General features: G+C 57.8%; 1 protein-coding gene across 1 annotated transcript; it reads right to left on the reverse strand.

The window, feature by feature from the left end:
* Positions 1 to 2,724: 2,724 nt before the first annotated feature.
* Positions 2,725 to 15,546, reverse strand: MST1R (macrophage stimulating 1 receptor). The gene is made up of 20 exons (XM_052641913.1): positions 14,308 to 15,546; positions 11,218 to 11,406; positions 11,015 to 11,143; positions 10,671 to 10,841; positions 9,780 to 9,940; positions 9,267 to 9,432; positions 9,017 to 9,153; positions 8,441 to 8,602; positions 8,252 to 8,345; positions 7,885 to 8,094; positions 7,630 to 7,776; positions 7,378 to 7,540; positions 7,106 to 7,294; positions 6,827 to 7,030; positions 6,475 to 6,555; positions 6,140 to 6,321; positions 5,894 to 6,003; positions 5,477 to 5,642; positions 4,955 to 5,091; positions 2,725 to 2,980 (listed from the first exon to the last, which is right to left on the reverse strand). Exons 1-20 carry the CDS (start codon positions 15,544 to 15,546, stop codon positions 2,725 to 2,727), a joined length of 4,293 nt encoding a protein of 1,430 aa, XP_052497873.1.
* Positions 15,547 to 16,690: the final 1,144 nt, after the last annotated feature.

Here is a 16,690-nt window from a genome sequence, read left to right on the forward strand (position 1 = left end):
CCGCTTCCTCAGCCCCAGCTCCCAGCCTGGCCTCCCTCCAGCCTCTATTGGCACCTGCTGGCCCCCAACCCCACTGGGCTGCAATGGAGGGAGATGAGGCTGACGAGCTGACACCCACTCCCCATAGCTCATGATGGGAAGACTGGACTCCCGAAGCCGTGGGAGAAAACTGTGCTCATCCCATCCAACCCCAGTGACAGGCCTGGGCTCAGGCCTCCCCCAAGGGAGAAGTAAAAAACAAACAAATAAATAAGGGAAAGGCAACCCAGGTTTCATGAGCCCTGGAAGCCACTCAAAGTTCCTGTTCTGTTCAGCCCATGGCGGGCAGCCAGAACTAAACCCCTCCTTTCTTCCCTGGTGGCCCAGGCAGGAACTGGAAACCCTGAAGCAGTTCCATCTTCAATCACTCCAGATGAATGTAGGACTATCAAATGGCTCTGAGAACAGAGTTCAGAGCTTGGGGGCTTCATTGTTAGGGAGAGGCGGTGCAGTTGTGTCAAGCACCTGCTTAAGTAAGTCCCCTCTCTGGAGAATCCTGGCCCTGGAGGCCTTTGGCCCAGAAACAGGCTCGAAGCCCCACACTCTGGCTACACGGGAAACTGACACCCGCTGAGCGTCTTCCGTCTCCCCTCTCTCCTCGATAAGCTTCCCTCCCATCCAGAGAATCCCCTTCTTCTCTGAGTCTCTCTCTTACATATATATATATATTTGGCTGCATCAGGTCTTAGTTGCAACACATGGACTCTTTAGTTGCAGCATGCAGGATCTTTAGTTGAGACACGCAAACTGGCATGTGGGATCTAATCCCTGACCAGGGATTGAACCTGGGCCTCCTGCATTGGGAGCATGGAGTCTTAGCCACTGAAGCACCGGGGAAATTCCCTGAGTCCCTTTCTTATCCCTTTCTTATCTGGGCTCATGATAAGCCCATGGTCCCTAAGCTGCAGAGGCCCAGTGGGGAAGGAGCCTCAGTCTAACTTCAGTGAAGCCTCTGAGCCTTGTCCTCACTCCTCACCCAGCTCCAAGCCTGGGGTCACCCTTAAATCCCCAGGATGAGATTAGGGCACAAGGACTACCAGGCGGAGGGATAGAGACAGTCCTTTCCAACTGGTATGGGGACCACAGCTGTGGAAGGGTTCCAGGACCATTCCACTCACTTCTCTCGCAGCCTCAGGGGTGACACAAGGCAAGGAGGGAGCCCAGAGTTCCCTGGAAGAGTGTGCAAGGCTACAACCTCCTCCTCTGTGCCTGCACTCTTGGGCATCAGGGGTGAAGTGGTAAACGGGCAGATGGAGCCCATCTCTACCCCTCTCTAGCTTCTAGAGCCCTGATCTTCAGACCCTTGCACAAGAGCTTGAGTCTCCATTTAAGCTTTACCTACCTGTCCTCAGAGTCCTTCAGGTTCCCATATCTGGGCCTCCCTCTTACCCGAGGTGACAGAGTGGGCAACAGATGGATAGAAAACAGCTAGGCAGCTCCAGTCCCAAGGAGACCCCTACTCTGCTTACCAGGAGACTCTTGCCCCAAACCCAGGGTTCCATGCATGACAGGCCAGAGAGCTGGTGACTCAAAGGGGTGGGAGCCTACTTCCCTTAGGGTGAGTCAGGGTCCCCCAACTGATGAGAGAGAGGCCACAGGAAGCCTGAGCAAGAGAGAGGACCCACCACGGTGCAGGTCCAGGGCCCAGTCACCCTGGTCGCCCAGGTGTCCACACCAAACAGGGCCCAGTGGCCCCCTCAGCCTTAAGGACGTGCGGGAGCATCAGTCCAAGGAGGAAGATGCTCTCCTTCTCCGGTGGAGCTGCCCCTCTAGTGGCTATTGTACTGTGGCCTTGATGAGTATAAATAGCCTGAGCCGTCTGCACCTCGAAGCTGGTGCCTTGAAAGTGTGGAGCTGAGGCCTTGCTGCAGGCTCATCTCTCTCAAGGCTGCAAGAGCAATGCTGGCATGACTGGGAGAGAGGGGGACAAGTCTCCATGCCTAACAGTGCATGGGGGCGGGCAGTTAGGGGAAGCGTGCCGGTGGAGCAGGGAGCCCTGGAGTGGGGCTAGGGCCTGGGCAATGGGATGGCGGACTGGGCAACAGCAGAAACCATCGCGGCTGCTGCATGTCTGGGTTTTCAACCCACCCCTCTTGGTTCCATCTGAAAGTCCCCAGGGGCCTGTATTCTAGATGTGGGCCTGGCCTGCCCTTCCTGTTCTCTGGAGCCTTCTTGCTAACCCAACCCCTTTCCAGCCCCAGGGCCTTTGCATGGGCTGTTCACTCTGACAAAACTCTCTTCTTCCCTCAACCATTTCTGGCACACTTCCTATCTGACAACATCCCAGCAAAAATGTCACCTCCTGGGGTGGCCTCCCTTACCTCCCTCTTCATCTATCTAGGGCTGTCCTCCATTCCCTCAGAGCAGCCTGTCTTTTCCTTTCATAGCATTTACCACAAAGTGTACTTAAATATTCATTTGTTCATTTACTGATTTAAGGGCCAGTGGTCACCACTGAGTCCCCTGTGCCCAGCAGCCAGGCACACAGCAGACACCTCATAAATACTGCATCAAGGATCCCCGCACTGGCTCCTCCTGAGGAGCGAGAGACCAATATGCCTTGCAGTCCTCCTATGCCCCTGAAGGTGGAGGGACTGGGACACAGCAGAGGCCAGCCCAGAGGCAGCTTGGGGTAACTGCCACCGCTATGCAGGTCCAAGCCCCAAGGCCTGCCTGGGGCTGAGGTCACGTGGGCCTCGGTGGCTCTGAGAGGGGCCGGGGCCGCCCTGGGCTCCTGTGCACTGTCGGGGACGGTGACTGTTCCAAGGGCATGATTGCCTTGTCAGGGGCACCAGGGCCCATGTTCACGTAGGCCACGGGCAGCTGCACGTAGTGATCCCCTCGCAGCGCAGCCACCATGAGTGCCACTTCCCCTGCTAGCTCTCCGAAGGTGGGTCGTGCCGTGGGGTCCGCCGCCCAGCAGTGCTGCATCACAGTGTACCTACCAGGGAGAGGAAAACATTAGGGGCACGGTGCACCCCCACCCAGAGCTTCTGGGCTATCCACTTGCGCTTAGCCCCCTGGCAGGCCACAGCGGATGAGAGCGGGTGACATGGCTGATGCCTTGCCTCACCCAATTACAGGGAAGCTCTTATTATAACTGCCTGCCTTCCCACCCTGGCAGAGGCCGAATTGCCTCAGGGGTTGAGAGGCTGGACTCCTGTGTCCTGTGACCTGAGCTCTGTGACCTCAACAAGTTTCTTAACCTCTCTGTGTCTCTGGATCCTTCTCTGATCACAGAGCTGTTGGGGCATAAAGTGAGAAGACTCCTATGAAGTTCGGAGCTTAGGGCCCAGCTCATAAGCTATCGCAGTTATCATCACAAGTCTTCCAGGAAGGAAGCCCAGGTCTGAGGAAATGGGGATTCAAAGCCCTGAGATTGTGGAGCAACTCACTGGCATCCTATGGGCTTTCCTGGTGGCTCAGGTGGTAAAGATTCTGTCTGCAATGGGGGAGACCTGGGTTCGATCCCTGGGTCAGAAAGATACCCTGGAGAAGAGAATGGCAACCTACTCCAGTATTCTTGCATGGAGAATTTTATGGACAGAGGAGCCTGGCGGGCTACAGTCCACGGAGTTGCAAAGAGTCGGACACGACTGAGCAACTAACACTTTCACTTTTCTTTCACTTTCTTTGGCACTATGGCTCCCAAGCAGTTTCTTTGGGTCTTAACACATGCCCCTTTATCTTGGAAATGTCATCCCTGCCCTAAATGATACTAAAAGTGCCCTACCCATGATAATCTCGTATAATTCTCAGACCTCTGAGGGTGGTACTGTGATCACTCTAACTCTGCAGATGAGGAAACTGAAGCCCAGAGACAAGGGACTTCCCCTGGCTTAGAGGATACTGGCATGGCCCCCTTCATTCTCCCCGTGGTTGCTGATGGCTCTTGACTGAGGTGCCCTTTAGGAATTGCCCTAGGCAGAAAAGAAATGCCTCCTCCAGGCTCACACGCCTTCCTCCTGGACAGCTGTAAGCAGTGACTGATGTATGTCCGGTGCAAAGACCCGGGCCCCTGGATCTTAATTTCAGAAAACTCTGAAGGGCCACCGCAACTCCAGAGATCCCGGGGGATGGACAGCAGCCTCTTTTACATCTGCATCACAGCTCTACTTCTTTCCTACCTAGTCCTGCTTCCCTTGCCCCCAACCTAGGAATCAACCACCTGCATACATGTAAATCTCCATCTCAGAGTCTGTTTCAGGGAGCCTGACCCGGAGGCAGAAGTTAATTTCCCTGACTTTGAAGCAGATGCATCACTGAAATAAATAATGAAAAGTAAAAGCAAGGCAGGCAGGGCTGTGAGGAAGGGTTACTCATACCCTTCTGGAACACAAGCTGAGTGAGACAGGAATCATTAGCCACCTTTACCTGTGACCTGGTTCTTCCTGTTCTAACCTCAAAGACCTGAGCATGGCTAAGGCATGCGTGCTGCTCATGAAGCTGAACCACCGGACAGGCACTGATGAAACACAGCTGCCGCCATGCCTCTGGGAACAGGGAATATGAAACTATATCCAATGAAAAACAATTTCTGATCTGGAGATGTGGAGGGGGCTTAGTATGGGAGCTAATGGAACCTTTCCTTGAGGTTAAGTAAGTGGAAGCAATGGAAAACAGCACCCCTTGCTGGGGATTGTGGGGAGAGGAGTGCTGGGAGATGAAATCACTGGCCTCAACCAATGATTAGGAATGCTGTTACCATGGCAACCATGATCTCCTTCTAGCACCAAGCCCTGATGCTGGTGGAACCAGTCCGCAGATGAGGAAACTGAGGCCCAGAGAGGGTCCCTTTCTAGGTCAACCTGAGAATGAGTCAGAAAGCCAGGCAAGAACTCTGTCTCCAGCCCCCTCCTTCCCTTCTTGTCTCTAGGTCCCAGCTCCCTCCCCATCACCATGTCCATATACTCACAGAGAATCTGGGCAATACTCAGGCTGGGGCAGGCGCCGACCCTGGGCCAGGAAGTGAGTGAGGTCAAAAGGGTCGATGTGGGGGTATGGAGGGGCACCCCGCGTCAGCAGCTCCCATAACAGCACACCATACGACCACTGTGGGAGGGGACAGGTGAAGGGACTCAACTCTCAGCTCAAATCTGGGGACAGGTGGACCCCTCCAGGTCTGCTCCCTCCCAGAGCCTGCTAGCTGGAAATGAGGGGCTCCAACCCCAAATCGGAATTGTTCTTCTATACCTCACAAGCATCTTCGCTCTGTCCCCACCCACCACCCCTGAGCCTGCCCAAAGTCGGGGCTCAGCAAGGCCTGGATTGCCTGTGAAGAGCCACCTCTTGCCCTGATACCTGCCCAGAGATGGGCAAATGGTCTGCGGGCACCGCCCAACACAGGGTTCCCTGGGTTCATCAACATCCAGAGTTGAATGGGCAAGGCCGAGTGTTGTCTGAGGCTGGGTGGACTCTGGGGCAGATGGGGCCTCACCACATCGGACTTGGTGGTGAATCTGTAGGTCTGCAGGCTCTCCAGCGCCATCCACTTGACAGGCAGGCGAGCGTGGCGGTGCTGTTGGACACTGTAGTATTCCTTGTCCAGGACATCACGGGCAAGACCAAAGTCAGCCACCTTGACCGTGAATGACTCATCCAGCCTGGGAGGGGAGGATCGCACTCAGCACTGGTCCCCACCAGGCCCGAACCCATCTATCTCAGGCCCTCACAGGGTTTCTGAGCCACAGCGTCCAACCCAAGCCTGCACTGGGCAGACAGAAAAATGGAGGGCCAGAAAGAGAAGGACATGTCCAGGGCTATAGAGCAAGGAATGGAGCGCGGGCCTTCCCTGGGGGCGCCTTCAGGTGCCTGCCCCGGCGCTCCGCCCCCTGGCTTCTCTCTGGCCACTCACATGCAGTTCCGAGCAGCCAGATCCCTGTGCACAAACTTCTGCTCAGCCAGGTACTCCATGCCGTGGGCCACCTGCAGGCCGAAGCTGATGAGGTCCTTTACTGTGGGATTCTGGGGTTGGGTGGGGAGCACAGGTGGGCCAATAGGTGAGGGCAGAGCAGCTCCATGCCCAGCTGCTGCCCAAGCCCCACCCCCGCCCCCACCTATCCACCCCCGAGAACCCAGGGTCAGCTAAGCACTGACTGACCCGCTGGGGTGAGCGGATGAACTGCAGCAGGTCTCCATGGCGCATGTAGGGCAGCAGCACGCGGGGCAGCCCTTCCGGGGGCAGCACAATGCCAATGAGAGCCAGCACGTTCGGGTGGTGCAGACGGCGCATGAGCAGCCCCTCGCGCAGGAAGGCCTCCACCTCCTGCACCTCTGTGATGCCTGCAGGGAGGCTGGAGTCAGGCCCAGGGCGGGGAACCCCTTGATAAGGCTCAGATGGGGAAAGGGAGGAAACAAAAGTCTCCCGCTCAGGGTCACGGAGCCGAGCGGTAGCACAGCAGGGACAAGGATCCTCCCAGCCTCTGTTCCACTTACGACTCAGTGACTTGATGGCACAGTGGATTTGATTCTGGGCCTCGTCTATGTATTCTCCATGGTAGACAACTCCAAAATGGCCTGATGAGGGAGAGATGATGAGAGGGGCCCCAGGGCCCAGAGCACACACCACTCCCACCCACTGGCAACCAGACCTCAGAACTCCAACTCATGATGGCAGAGCCTGCAGCCCTCCCATACCCACTTAATCTGCACCAGAACCCACTGAAGACAGAGTTCCTATTTCACAGATGAGCAAATGGAGGCTCAGAGTCCTGCCTGACTGTTCCTCAAGCCCATGTCATCTCAGGACTCCATCTCTCCCCCATTCCACCCGGTCTGGCACCCATACCTTTGCCAATGACTCGGTCAGCATGGGTGACCACCCTTTCATGGGGAATCAGTACATCCTTGACCTCAGCCAGGAGCACAGAGTCCAGGTCCCCAAGCTGGATGGATCCTTTCCGCAGCAATGGGACACGGGACCCATCCCCGCTGTCTGAGGAGGATATTCTGTGGACCTGAGTGGAGGAATCCTGGCCAGTGATAGGAGGGGCTGTGGAGGAAGAGAAGGAATGAGGGGCTGGTGGAGCAGACAGTATGGTCCCACCTAGCACCTCCAGCATCTCACCAAGGCCGTTTCTGTAGTCAGAGCCTGAGCGGAGCAGAGGCAGAGGCATGGCTCCAGGGGTCCGGTCCAGGGAGGCCAAGTCTTCCAGGTTCGAAGAAAGAACTGTGGACAAATGCCTGCTAGTAGCCAGCCACTCCAAGGTCCTAGAGGCTGACCCAGACCCAGGAGGTGTGGGCAGACCCCCAAGGCCTGGACAGAGAGAGGATATAGCGGCTTGGAGACGTCATAGTTTGGGGGTAAGGGTTGGGTCAGGATGGCAGTGGAGGGCTCACCTAGCTGCTTCCTCCGGTGGTAACTGAAAACCAATATGGCCGCCAGCACAGCCACAAGCAGGAGCAGAGCCAGGAGGACACCGAGGAGCGTGCTCTGGGGGACCCCTTCCAGACCTGGCCGCACTACCTTGCCCAGGGTGTAGCACCCACCATCCACGCAGACCTGGGGGGCATTAGGTGGCAGCTCAGGCCCAGCCTGTAGACTGCCCCACCCACCTGTGTCTCCTGAGGAGGGCCAACAGAGCTGCCTACCTGCAGTGGAGCACCGTCCTTGCCAAGCTGCAGGGAGGGGGGCAGGGGGCAGACTACCACATCCCCCCGCAGCTCGTGCTGGCAGCTCTTGCCACTCACAGTCACATTCACAGCCACGCAGTCGGCCACAGTGCCCAGCCCGATGTACTGCAGAGACAGTCACGGGGGCTGGCCAGTGCCCCCCCACCCTGCTCCTTCGGCGAGGCTGCAGCCCTACCCCCTCCACTGTCCTCACCCCTCATCCCCCACACCTACCTCAAACTTGATGGCATGCTCCTCAGGCTTCAGGGGGGCCAGGTCCTTGCTGGGTGGGTGGGGTGGAGGCAGGAAGCGAAAGCCAGGCAGTGTGTAGCCAGGAGCTCCATCCCCACGCACACTCAGGTTCCCTGTCACCCACCCTCGGCGGCCTCGGACCACATATTCGGGCAGGCGGCACCTGTGTTGCTCTGGGAGCTGCCCCTCACACTGCAGGGCCCAGGTGAGAGCGGTAAGCCCCGGTATCCTACCTTCAGCCACCCCGGCCCCCTGAACCCAGCATGGGCTGGAGCTGAACTCAGGGGACTGGTGTGGCCTTCCTCCCTCCTGGCGAGTGCCCGCTCAGCAGCTGCCAGCGCCCACTCACCCTGTTCTCCACTGCCCTGACCCCGTCATGGAATGACAGCGTGAGGTGCCATGCTGAAGTCAGGTGCTGGCCACGGATGGTGACGTGGGAGCCACTGCGGAGGAGAGCGGGGTGCTGGCCTCGGGGTGCTCTCCGAGGCTGGATCCCTCATCCTTCAGGGACCAGAATGGGCGAGGAGGTGACACTTACGTATAGCCGCATTTGGGGCTGATGCTCAGGACAATGGGGTCTTCCTGGTAGTGGAAGTTCCAAGAGCCAGGCACCTCGGCGCCCCCTACCTGCAGGCGAATGGGAACGCTGGCCGTTGCGGCCCCAGGGGGCGTGGTGCATAAAAGCTGCCCCTCGCTGACCCTGCAGAACACGGGGATTGGGCTCAGGGGCACCTTCCAAGTGATGGCCAGGCCCAGCTCCTCCAGGGCCCAATAGACCCCTCCCAGTTCCTCTACTGGTCATATCCCCGATCTGCCCAAACTCCACGGTCTGTTTGAAGACAAGGTGGTCCCAGTAAAGCCTCCAAGAAGTCAGGGAGGAGCAGGGGCCCCATAGCGCTGGCTGCAGCCAATGGACACTATAATGGGCTCTCTCACCATCCCCAAACCACCTCTGGGCTGGAGGGAGCAACAGACACTTCTTCCTGGACCATTCCCTCCACTGAGTGACTGAGCCCTCCTCCCCTACCCTGTCGGGGATCCAAGCCCTAACCTGGTGAGGGTTCCCCTATGTGGGACCCTGTCGCCTCCCATCCCCCTTCCCACTGGCTCTTACTGTTTCAGTGGGCACTCAGTCCCATTGACCAGCACAGCTTGGCTGGTGCCAATAGACAGGCCTCGGCCTTCAAGGGTGAGGCAGGTACCTCCTGCCCGAGGGCCAAAGAAGGGTCGGACTGCTGTCAGCACTGGTTCCTAAGAAGGCATGGAGGTGGCTTAGCTTGGAATAGGAGGCCCTCCCCTCCAAACACTTCCCTGCCCGAACTGCCCACCTGCCCAAGGACACAGACAAGGCAAGGCAACCTCACCATGAAAGAGAAGCCTCCTAGCATGGAGGTGCCATCTACCCGGAAGTGCCTGCCCAGTGGCATATTGGTCACAGTGAGGCTGACGTTTGCAGGCCCAGCTACCTGCGTGCTCAAGGGCTCCAGCTCACACTCAAAATCCTCTATGAAGTCCTTCCGGGGCAGTCGGCTGGGACATCAAGGGAACTCAAGGTTGGCCAGGGTGGTGGGTCACACAGGCCTACTGGCCTGCCCACCACAAATCACAGGTCTCCTCTGAGCTTAAAGATATCATCTATCTACCCATGCCTCAATCCCGGGTCAACAGGAACTGTCGGTGCAGGGACTAGTTTGGCCATAACTCAACAGACAGGTAAGGCACATGCAGGCTCAGAAAGGAATAGAGGTGTCACCCCAGACACAAAACAAGCAGAGCCACCGCAGCTTGCCTCATGCAAGCTGAGGACAGGATCTCACAGCAAAGGGGCTGCTTGGTTTACCCGCATCAGGGACAGAAACAGCAGGGACCAGTCATACCTGAGGTCTGAGTTGCCTTTAGGTAACAGTCGGCAGGGACTTCGACCCACAGTGACCTGATGGGTGCCTTCAGGCACCAGACCAGGAGGGTACAGGTAAAAGTTGGTGCCACATAGGGTCAGTCTTGTGCTGCCCCTTAGGGGTCCACTGCGGGGATAGAACTGAAAGGGGGAGGAGAACATAGCCTGAGTCCCTCTGTCGGTCAGGACTCTCAGGCCTGTCTGCTTCCCCCTAAGTTTTCTGCCATACTCCTTGCCTGCCACACACTCCAGTCACCCTAGGTCATGCTGTGTGCTGGATGCTAAGTCGCTTCGGTCACGTCTGACTCTGTGTGACCCTATGGACTATAGCCTACCAGGCTCCTCTGTCCATGGGATTCTCCAGGCAAGAATATTAGAGTGGGTTGCCACGCTCTCCTACAGGGGCTCTTCCCGACCCAGGGACTGAACCCCCAGCTCTTGCATTGGCAGGTGGGTTCCTTACCGCTAGTGCCACCTGGGAATCCCTTCACTCTAGGTCAGCAGTCCCCAGCCTTTTTGGCACCAGGGACTGGTTTCACGGGAGACAGTTTTCCATGGACCAGGAAGAGGAGAGATGGTTTTGGGATGATTCAAGCACATTGTATTTATTGTGTACTTTGTTTATAATCTAATGCTGCAGCTGATCCAACAGGAGGTACTGATCGGCAGCCCGGAGGTTGGGGACCCCTGCTCTAGCTCACATGCTAGTCCCCATTCAACACTATTCTGTCTCAAAGTCTTTGAATGTGCCCTCTTTGTAGCTACTTAGGACATCCCAGACCTGAGGAAGATCATGGTTAAGACCTGCTGACTCCCACCCCAGGCCCAGCAGGTCCCATCCCTTAACTGTGCCCTGCCAGGCAAGCCATACCTCAGTAAGCTCGGGTGGGCAATAGTCCTGTTGCCAGGAGCCAGGACACTCCTTCTGCCGGCCACACATGCCCCCACACCATCCACAGCCCATGAAACGCTGTGCCCGCAGGCAGCGCCCACAGGTGAGGAAGTGGCGACAGCCAGGGCCCCGGATCGGTACCTGGAAGACCTGGAACAGACAGGTATCTCAGGGGTGGCTGAAGGGGGAGGCTAAGCCCCCTATAGCTCCTGGTTCCACTGTAAATCAGGGTGGTGAGACCTGTGTGTCAGCGCCTCCCTGGATTCCAGCGGGACTCTGTGCTCCCAACAGCCCAGCCCCAGGCCCTACCCTGTCCACCTTACCTGGTCCCCAGAGGCAAAGAGCAGGTGGTCCCCAAGGCGTCTGACACCCCGATGCACGGGCTGCCCATTGCTGCCCAGTGAGAAGTTGGACACGTACAGCAAGTAGTTGAGAGACCTGGCCAGCTCCACCTGGGACAGGTTGGCCATGAGCAAAACGGGGACAGGGATCCAGGGACGAGGGGCCGCGGAGACGAAGGACTCACCTGCAGGATGCGCCCATCGGCTGTGCCCATGTGGGCCACTGTGACGTTGTCGAGGCGCGTCACGTACAGTGCTGTGACCTCCACTGGTCCCAACAGCCCGTTGAATAGGTCCACCCGTAAGAGGCTGCTGCTGACGAGCAGAGGGAAGTGGCGGCAGCTGATATTGGGGCTGGAGACCCCCAGACCAGGCTAGGGAAAGTCAAAGAAGGAATCAGGGCTCATCTCCATGTGCTGAACCCTTCGGGCCTCTGTCAGGGACCACAGTGGCCTAAACTCCCACTTCTCACCTGGCCTGGCTGGAGAAGGACCCAGACCTGCCAGGCATCCCACCTTCCATCATGCGGCTTTCAGATGCAGCCAGGCCAGGGAAGAAGGCCAAGGCCAGAAGGCTGGCTCCCCCGCCCAGAGCCTGGCCCTTCCCTGCCACAGCCATTCTGATAATGTGTTATGGAGCCTTCCAGAGACAACCCCACTCTGTTCTCACTACCACGCTGTGGAGTTGGCTTCTCTTATCACTCCTATTTTACAGATAAGGAAACGGGCTCAGAAAGGTCTGCCCACCTGTCAAAGGCCTTGTTCCCTCCCAGGAGAGGAGCCGGGTTGACAGTCTTGAGTTCCTGACCAGAGTCCTCTCCTGCCCCCTGCTGGTCCTGCCCCATATTTCAACAAACCCTGTCACCTCTTAAGGCTTCAAAGTCTCCACCTGCTTAAGGAGCTGAACTCTGAGATTAATTGGGCGGCATGGGCTTGGTAACATGGTCCTTCTCCCTGAGACGCCAAAGATCTTCCGGCACCTCCAGCCGCCACCTGTATCTCCTTCGAGGTACAGGAGGGATAAACCAGGGCCTGAAGGCCTGGGTGCCAGGAGACACTAATTTCTCTCCTGTTTTTAGCAGGAAGGTGTCTGGGGGACACCCAGTGCCCCAGGTCAGGGTTGTGGAAGCTTCTGGGAAACCAGAAGTGAAGGTATGGATGCAAGAGTATTGGAGCTGGATGCAAGGTACAGGCAAGGCTCTGTAGCCCTCGTAGCTTGGGACCCTCCCTTGCCAGCCCTAAGGGTCCTCCTCCTGATAGGAGGCCCCTGTCTGACAATGTGTGCTTAACCCAGTCCTGAGACCTCAGCACTGATTGTAAGTCTTAGAGCAAGACCTCAGCATAGAGCTGGGCCCTGAAACTCCACACACTGGATCTATAGCATGGGTGGGTGGGGACTAGAAGTCTGTCCTAACTGGAGGTGAGTAAAAGTCCTGATCCTAGCGGGAAGCCAGCCAGGTGTTTTCTGTATGACTCAGGGACAGGTGGGGCTGTGCACTGGAAAAGAGGCCCTACCCTAGTCAGAGGCCCTACCCTGTCTGTGCGCCCCTGGGCTCCAGGGCCTTGGCTATGGATTCCTAGGCTTTTCTGGGGACCCCAGCCTCCTGAAATCACTGAAGTGTCCAGTACCCCATAGAGGAGGGTGACTCCACCAGACTCAAACCCCACCTGAACCCATGGAGGGCAGGGACCAGCTCTGAGGCCCTCAGGCTTCTTGAGGGCAGCCACAAGGAACACAGAGTGGCTTTCCTCCTAGAGGCTGTGTGCCCAGTCACTGGACAAACATGGGACAGGCTGGTTCACACACTGCTTGGGGGCCTGGCCAGACTGTGGGCAGGGCTGGAGATTAGCCCTTTCGAGCCTTGTACTGCCAAGTGGGGCCGGGTGTCTTCTGATCTCCTGACCCCTAGCCAAGTCAGAGAGAGGTCCCGATTCCCCAGAGAGAAGGAGAGGAGGGCAGTGAGGGTTCCCTATGCCCAGACTAGGGATTCCCACCCCTAGGGCCTCCTCAACCCAGATGGCGTCAGCTGAAGGAGGAGGCTGAAGATCTCCCCCTCTTCGTTGTGTGTAAACTCTCCTCCTGTCACTGGGACATCAATCAGAGCAAAAGGAGACAGTGAAGAATGTCACAGAAAGGCCAGAGCCACAGGGCAGATAACGACTCTGAGACCAGTGACTATGGGTTAGTTCCCTGAAAGGCTACTTGTCCAAGGCCATTCCTTCATTCATTCACCCATTTTCCTTGGTTTAATCTCTTGTAAGTAGGGTGGGACTGTTTCAGTGGCCTCAAGAAGTCAGTTTTAGGTTTGTCCTCAGGGAAAAAGCATTTCAAGGACCATCCTCTTCGTCTCTATTCCAGCTCCCTAACACCATGGCTGAAGGGAACCTGCACAGGGTCTGCCGGGAGGAGCACCTTGTTCAGCCTAGGCTGGGAGACCTCCTTCCTGGGATGAGAAGGGCCCCAACTATGGTGAAAGAAAGCCTGGGACTCCTGCATGATGAACCAATCCAGCCAGCCCCTCCTAGGCCTTTACTCATAAGCAGATGTTTATAGGTGCTTGCACAAGACCGGGGTGAGTCTCCTGGAATCCACTAGAGCCAGGCCGCCTTCCCACTATGTCCTGATTCCTCTCCCAGTCACCCCACTGAGAGCAATCAGTGATGAGTGGGTCCATAAAGCCTAGGGCAGGCAGGCTCCCGGACAAGCACCCAACTTTCAAGGCCCAGAAAGATCTATGGAACAGGGGTGGAGGGGGGCATTCTCTGACAACTCCTGCCCCACCCTCTTGGGAAAGCAGAGCAAAACAAGCGCTCCCACAGGGAAAGTGAAACTGTGTTGGTGAGTAGATGTGAGTCTGGGTGAATTTGTGAGTATCTGCCTGTGGATCGGGGGTGAAGGGCTGCTTTTTGTGTGTGTCCCTAGGTGTATAAACTGGGGGCAGGTAGAAAGGGACAACCACCATTGTACCCAGAGTTTGGAAGTATGCCTGGCAGAGAGATAGTTATGATGCAATCCAATTTTCCCATAACCAGGGAAATTACCCAAAAAAGCAAGAGGCCATGGTAAGTGAGAGGGTGAAACAGGAAAAGGGTTTAGCAACAGGATCTAGCCTGGCCAGATGAGATTTCAGTATGCCATTTGACTGACTCCCCCTAAGAAACTGGGTGGAAGAGAAAGCTTCTCCCCACCTGCCTTCCCCCTCCTAGACTCTCTCAGCTGTGGATGGGAAGTGAACACACACTGCTCACAAGTGAGAGCTGCTTCCTTCTGCTTACCGCATCTGGGCAAAAACTGGGCAACTGGAAGAAGTCCAGGCCTCGCCGGAGGCCAGGAGGGACAGGAGGCTCACAGCAGCGCTCTACGCCCTGCTCGATGAGAGTGTCCAGCAGGTGGACCGGGAACGCGCAGACCACAGAACTGGGACCCGCACCTGGGCGGCTGTCTTTGCTAGCTGAGAAGACCCCGAAGAGCACTTCCTGCCCCTCAGGGATGCTCAGCTCAGCGGCTAGGTGGCCGCCCACTGGAGCAGCGTGGGCTGCCCGCAGCACCGGGTAGGGCTGCCCACCCTCATGGGCCGCGCGTCGCCGGCGTTTAGGGGCAAAATGGCAGTCAAGGACCAGCTCTCGGTAATCGCCCAGGTCGGTCTCGACAGCACTGAGCCGTGCCAGGCGCGTGTGCAAGGCGCCAGGAGCAGCTGCCACGTCGGTGGGCTGTACCATCAGGAAATAGACGAAGGCTCCGGCGTGGAAACTGTACACATACTCGATGCGGTAGGAATCGAGGTGCTCGGGCAGCACCGAGAGCGCTGCGAAGCCTGCTGCAAATCCTGAACCGTCGGCCTTGAGCCGCCGGATGGACACCGAGAGCGGGCTGAAGCTGGCGGCCACTGCCGAGTCCAGTGACGATGCCACGTACAAATAGGATGCCTGGCCCTGCTCAACCACAGTCACGAGGGTGCCTAGAGGGCTGGCTACACAGTCGGGACAGTCCTCTGGCCGATTGTGCTCTGAGAAAAGGCAGACCGGTGGCGCCAGGTGCAGGGCTGTCCTGCCTGGCTCTAGCTCATGCAAGAAGCAGCGGCCTCGAAGGCTGGAGCCACAGCTGATCAGTGCGGGAAGCGCGGGGTCCAACACCAGAACCTGTGCATCTGTGTCTCCTGGCGGGCCAAGGGGGCCTGGGCCACAGGCCTCACACGTCTGGCAGCCAGGGGCCCCAACAGGGCCGGTGGCCAGGCTCTCAACCGGCTGCAGATCAGGTCCAAGCACATGCAGGCGATTGCGTGTGGCCACGAACACCGCACTCCCTTCCCTGCCGCCCTCGTAGGTTGCAATGGCTTGTACCGGACTGCCGGCGGAGAAGCTGGGCACCGAGTACTCCACAGCAAAGTCGCGGGAAGCAGCATACGGGATGCGCGGGCACTGCCAGGACCCGCCAGTCTCGGGCACCGCCGGCAGCGTCGGCGGCAGCAGCAGCAGTAAGAGAAAAGGCTGCAACAGCGGCGGGTGGAGCTCCATCGAGGCCCAGGTAGGGCCCCGTGGAGGTTTCCGCAGACCCGGGCCTGGCTGGGAGCAGACTCGAAGTCTGGGTTGGGACCCGCCACGAGGGTCGATCGTGGGAGCCCCGGGACAGCTGACCCCACCAGGACTCCTGAGATGCCCACCGCCCTCTCCTACCCACAGCGGCCGAGCGCCTGGCGCGGGCGGACACACGCAGACAGAGAGGCCGCCTCACCTGTTGCTCTTGTTGCCGCTCCCAGCCGGAGATTAGAGCAAAGTCTGTCGGAGCTACCCCGGCGCGGCGGACAGAACCAGGGCGTGGGGGCGGAGCCGTGGGCGGGGCCTTCTGGTCGGCTGGCTGGCCGACTTTCCCCGTCCTCGGAAGCCTGGGTCCTACACCTACGCTTGGGCCCTTTTTTCTCAGTGGCTTGTGAGTGAGTGGGTGTAGAGTGGCCCGGAGAGACGTTTAGTAGATCTGAGCTGTCCTGTCCCGCCCTCTGACGATCGACTGGGCGGAAATGGGAGGGGTTGCCCCAGCGCGTTTGAGGACCATTTGGTATCTTCTTCTCTCGGCTCCAGGATACAGCAACATCCTCAGACACTCGTTCCTGGTCAGGGCCCAGGGAACCCTTTTTGTGGGGACCAGAAGCCAGAAATGTGTGGAGAACCAGAGGGGAGGTGTGAGGAGACCCCAGGAGTGGCACTACCCTCTTTGAAAGTGTTATTCAGTCGTGTCTGACTCTTTATGACTGTCGCCCGCCAGGCTTCTCTGTCTGTGGGATTCTCCAGGCAAGTATACTGGAGTGGGTTGCCATTCCCTTCTGGGACTATCCCTCTGTGGACCTGCTCTGGGCTGACTGCGACAGGATGGCGGTCAGAGGCTACTGCCTTGCATCCGGCCTGCCCAGGGCAGTGGGAGTTATAAGATGGGGCCCACCCTGTTGGCTGGATCTTAGAGTCAGAGGAGAAGCAACTTACATGGAGGCCCAGCCCTAGCTCTGGTCTGTCTACCACTGCCTCAGTAGGTGGCAGCTGCAGGGATGGGGTCAACAGAACACAAGCTGGCCTTGCTTCCTGGTTCTGTTCCAGCACCTCCCTGATATGCAGGAGACATTGGCTTTGGCTTTCAGGGCACCTCTAACCTGTTCTGTTAGCCTTGCTG

The sequence above is a fragment of the Budorcas taxicolor genome, chromosome 1 (genome assembly GCF_023091745.1).
Source record: "Budorcas taxicolor isolate Tak-1 chromosome 1, Takin1.1, whole genome shotgun sequence".
Lineage (NCBI taxonomy): Eukaryota > Metazoa > Chordata > Mammalia > Artiodactyla > Bovidae > Budorcas > Budorcas taxicolor.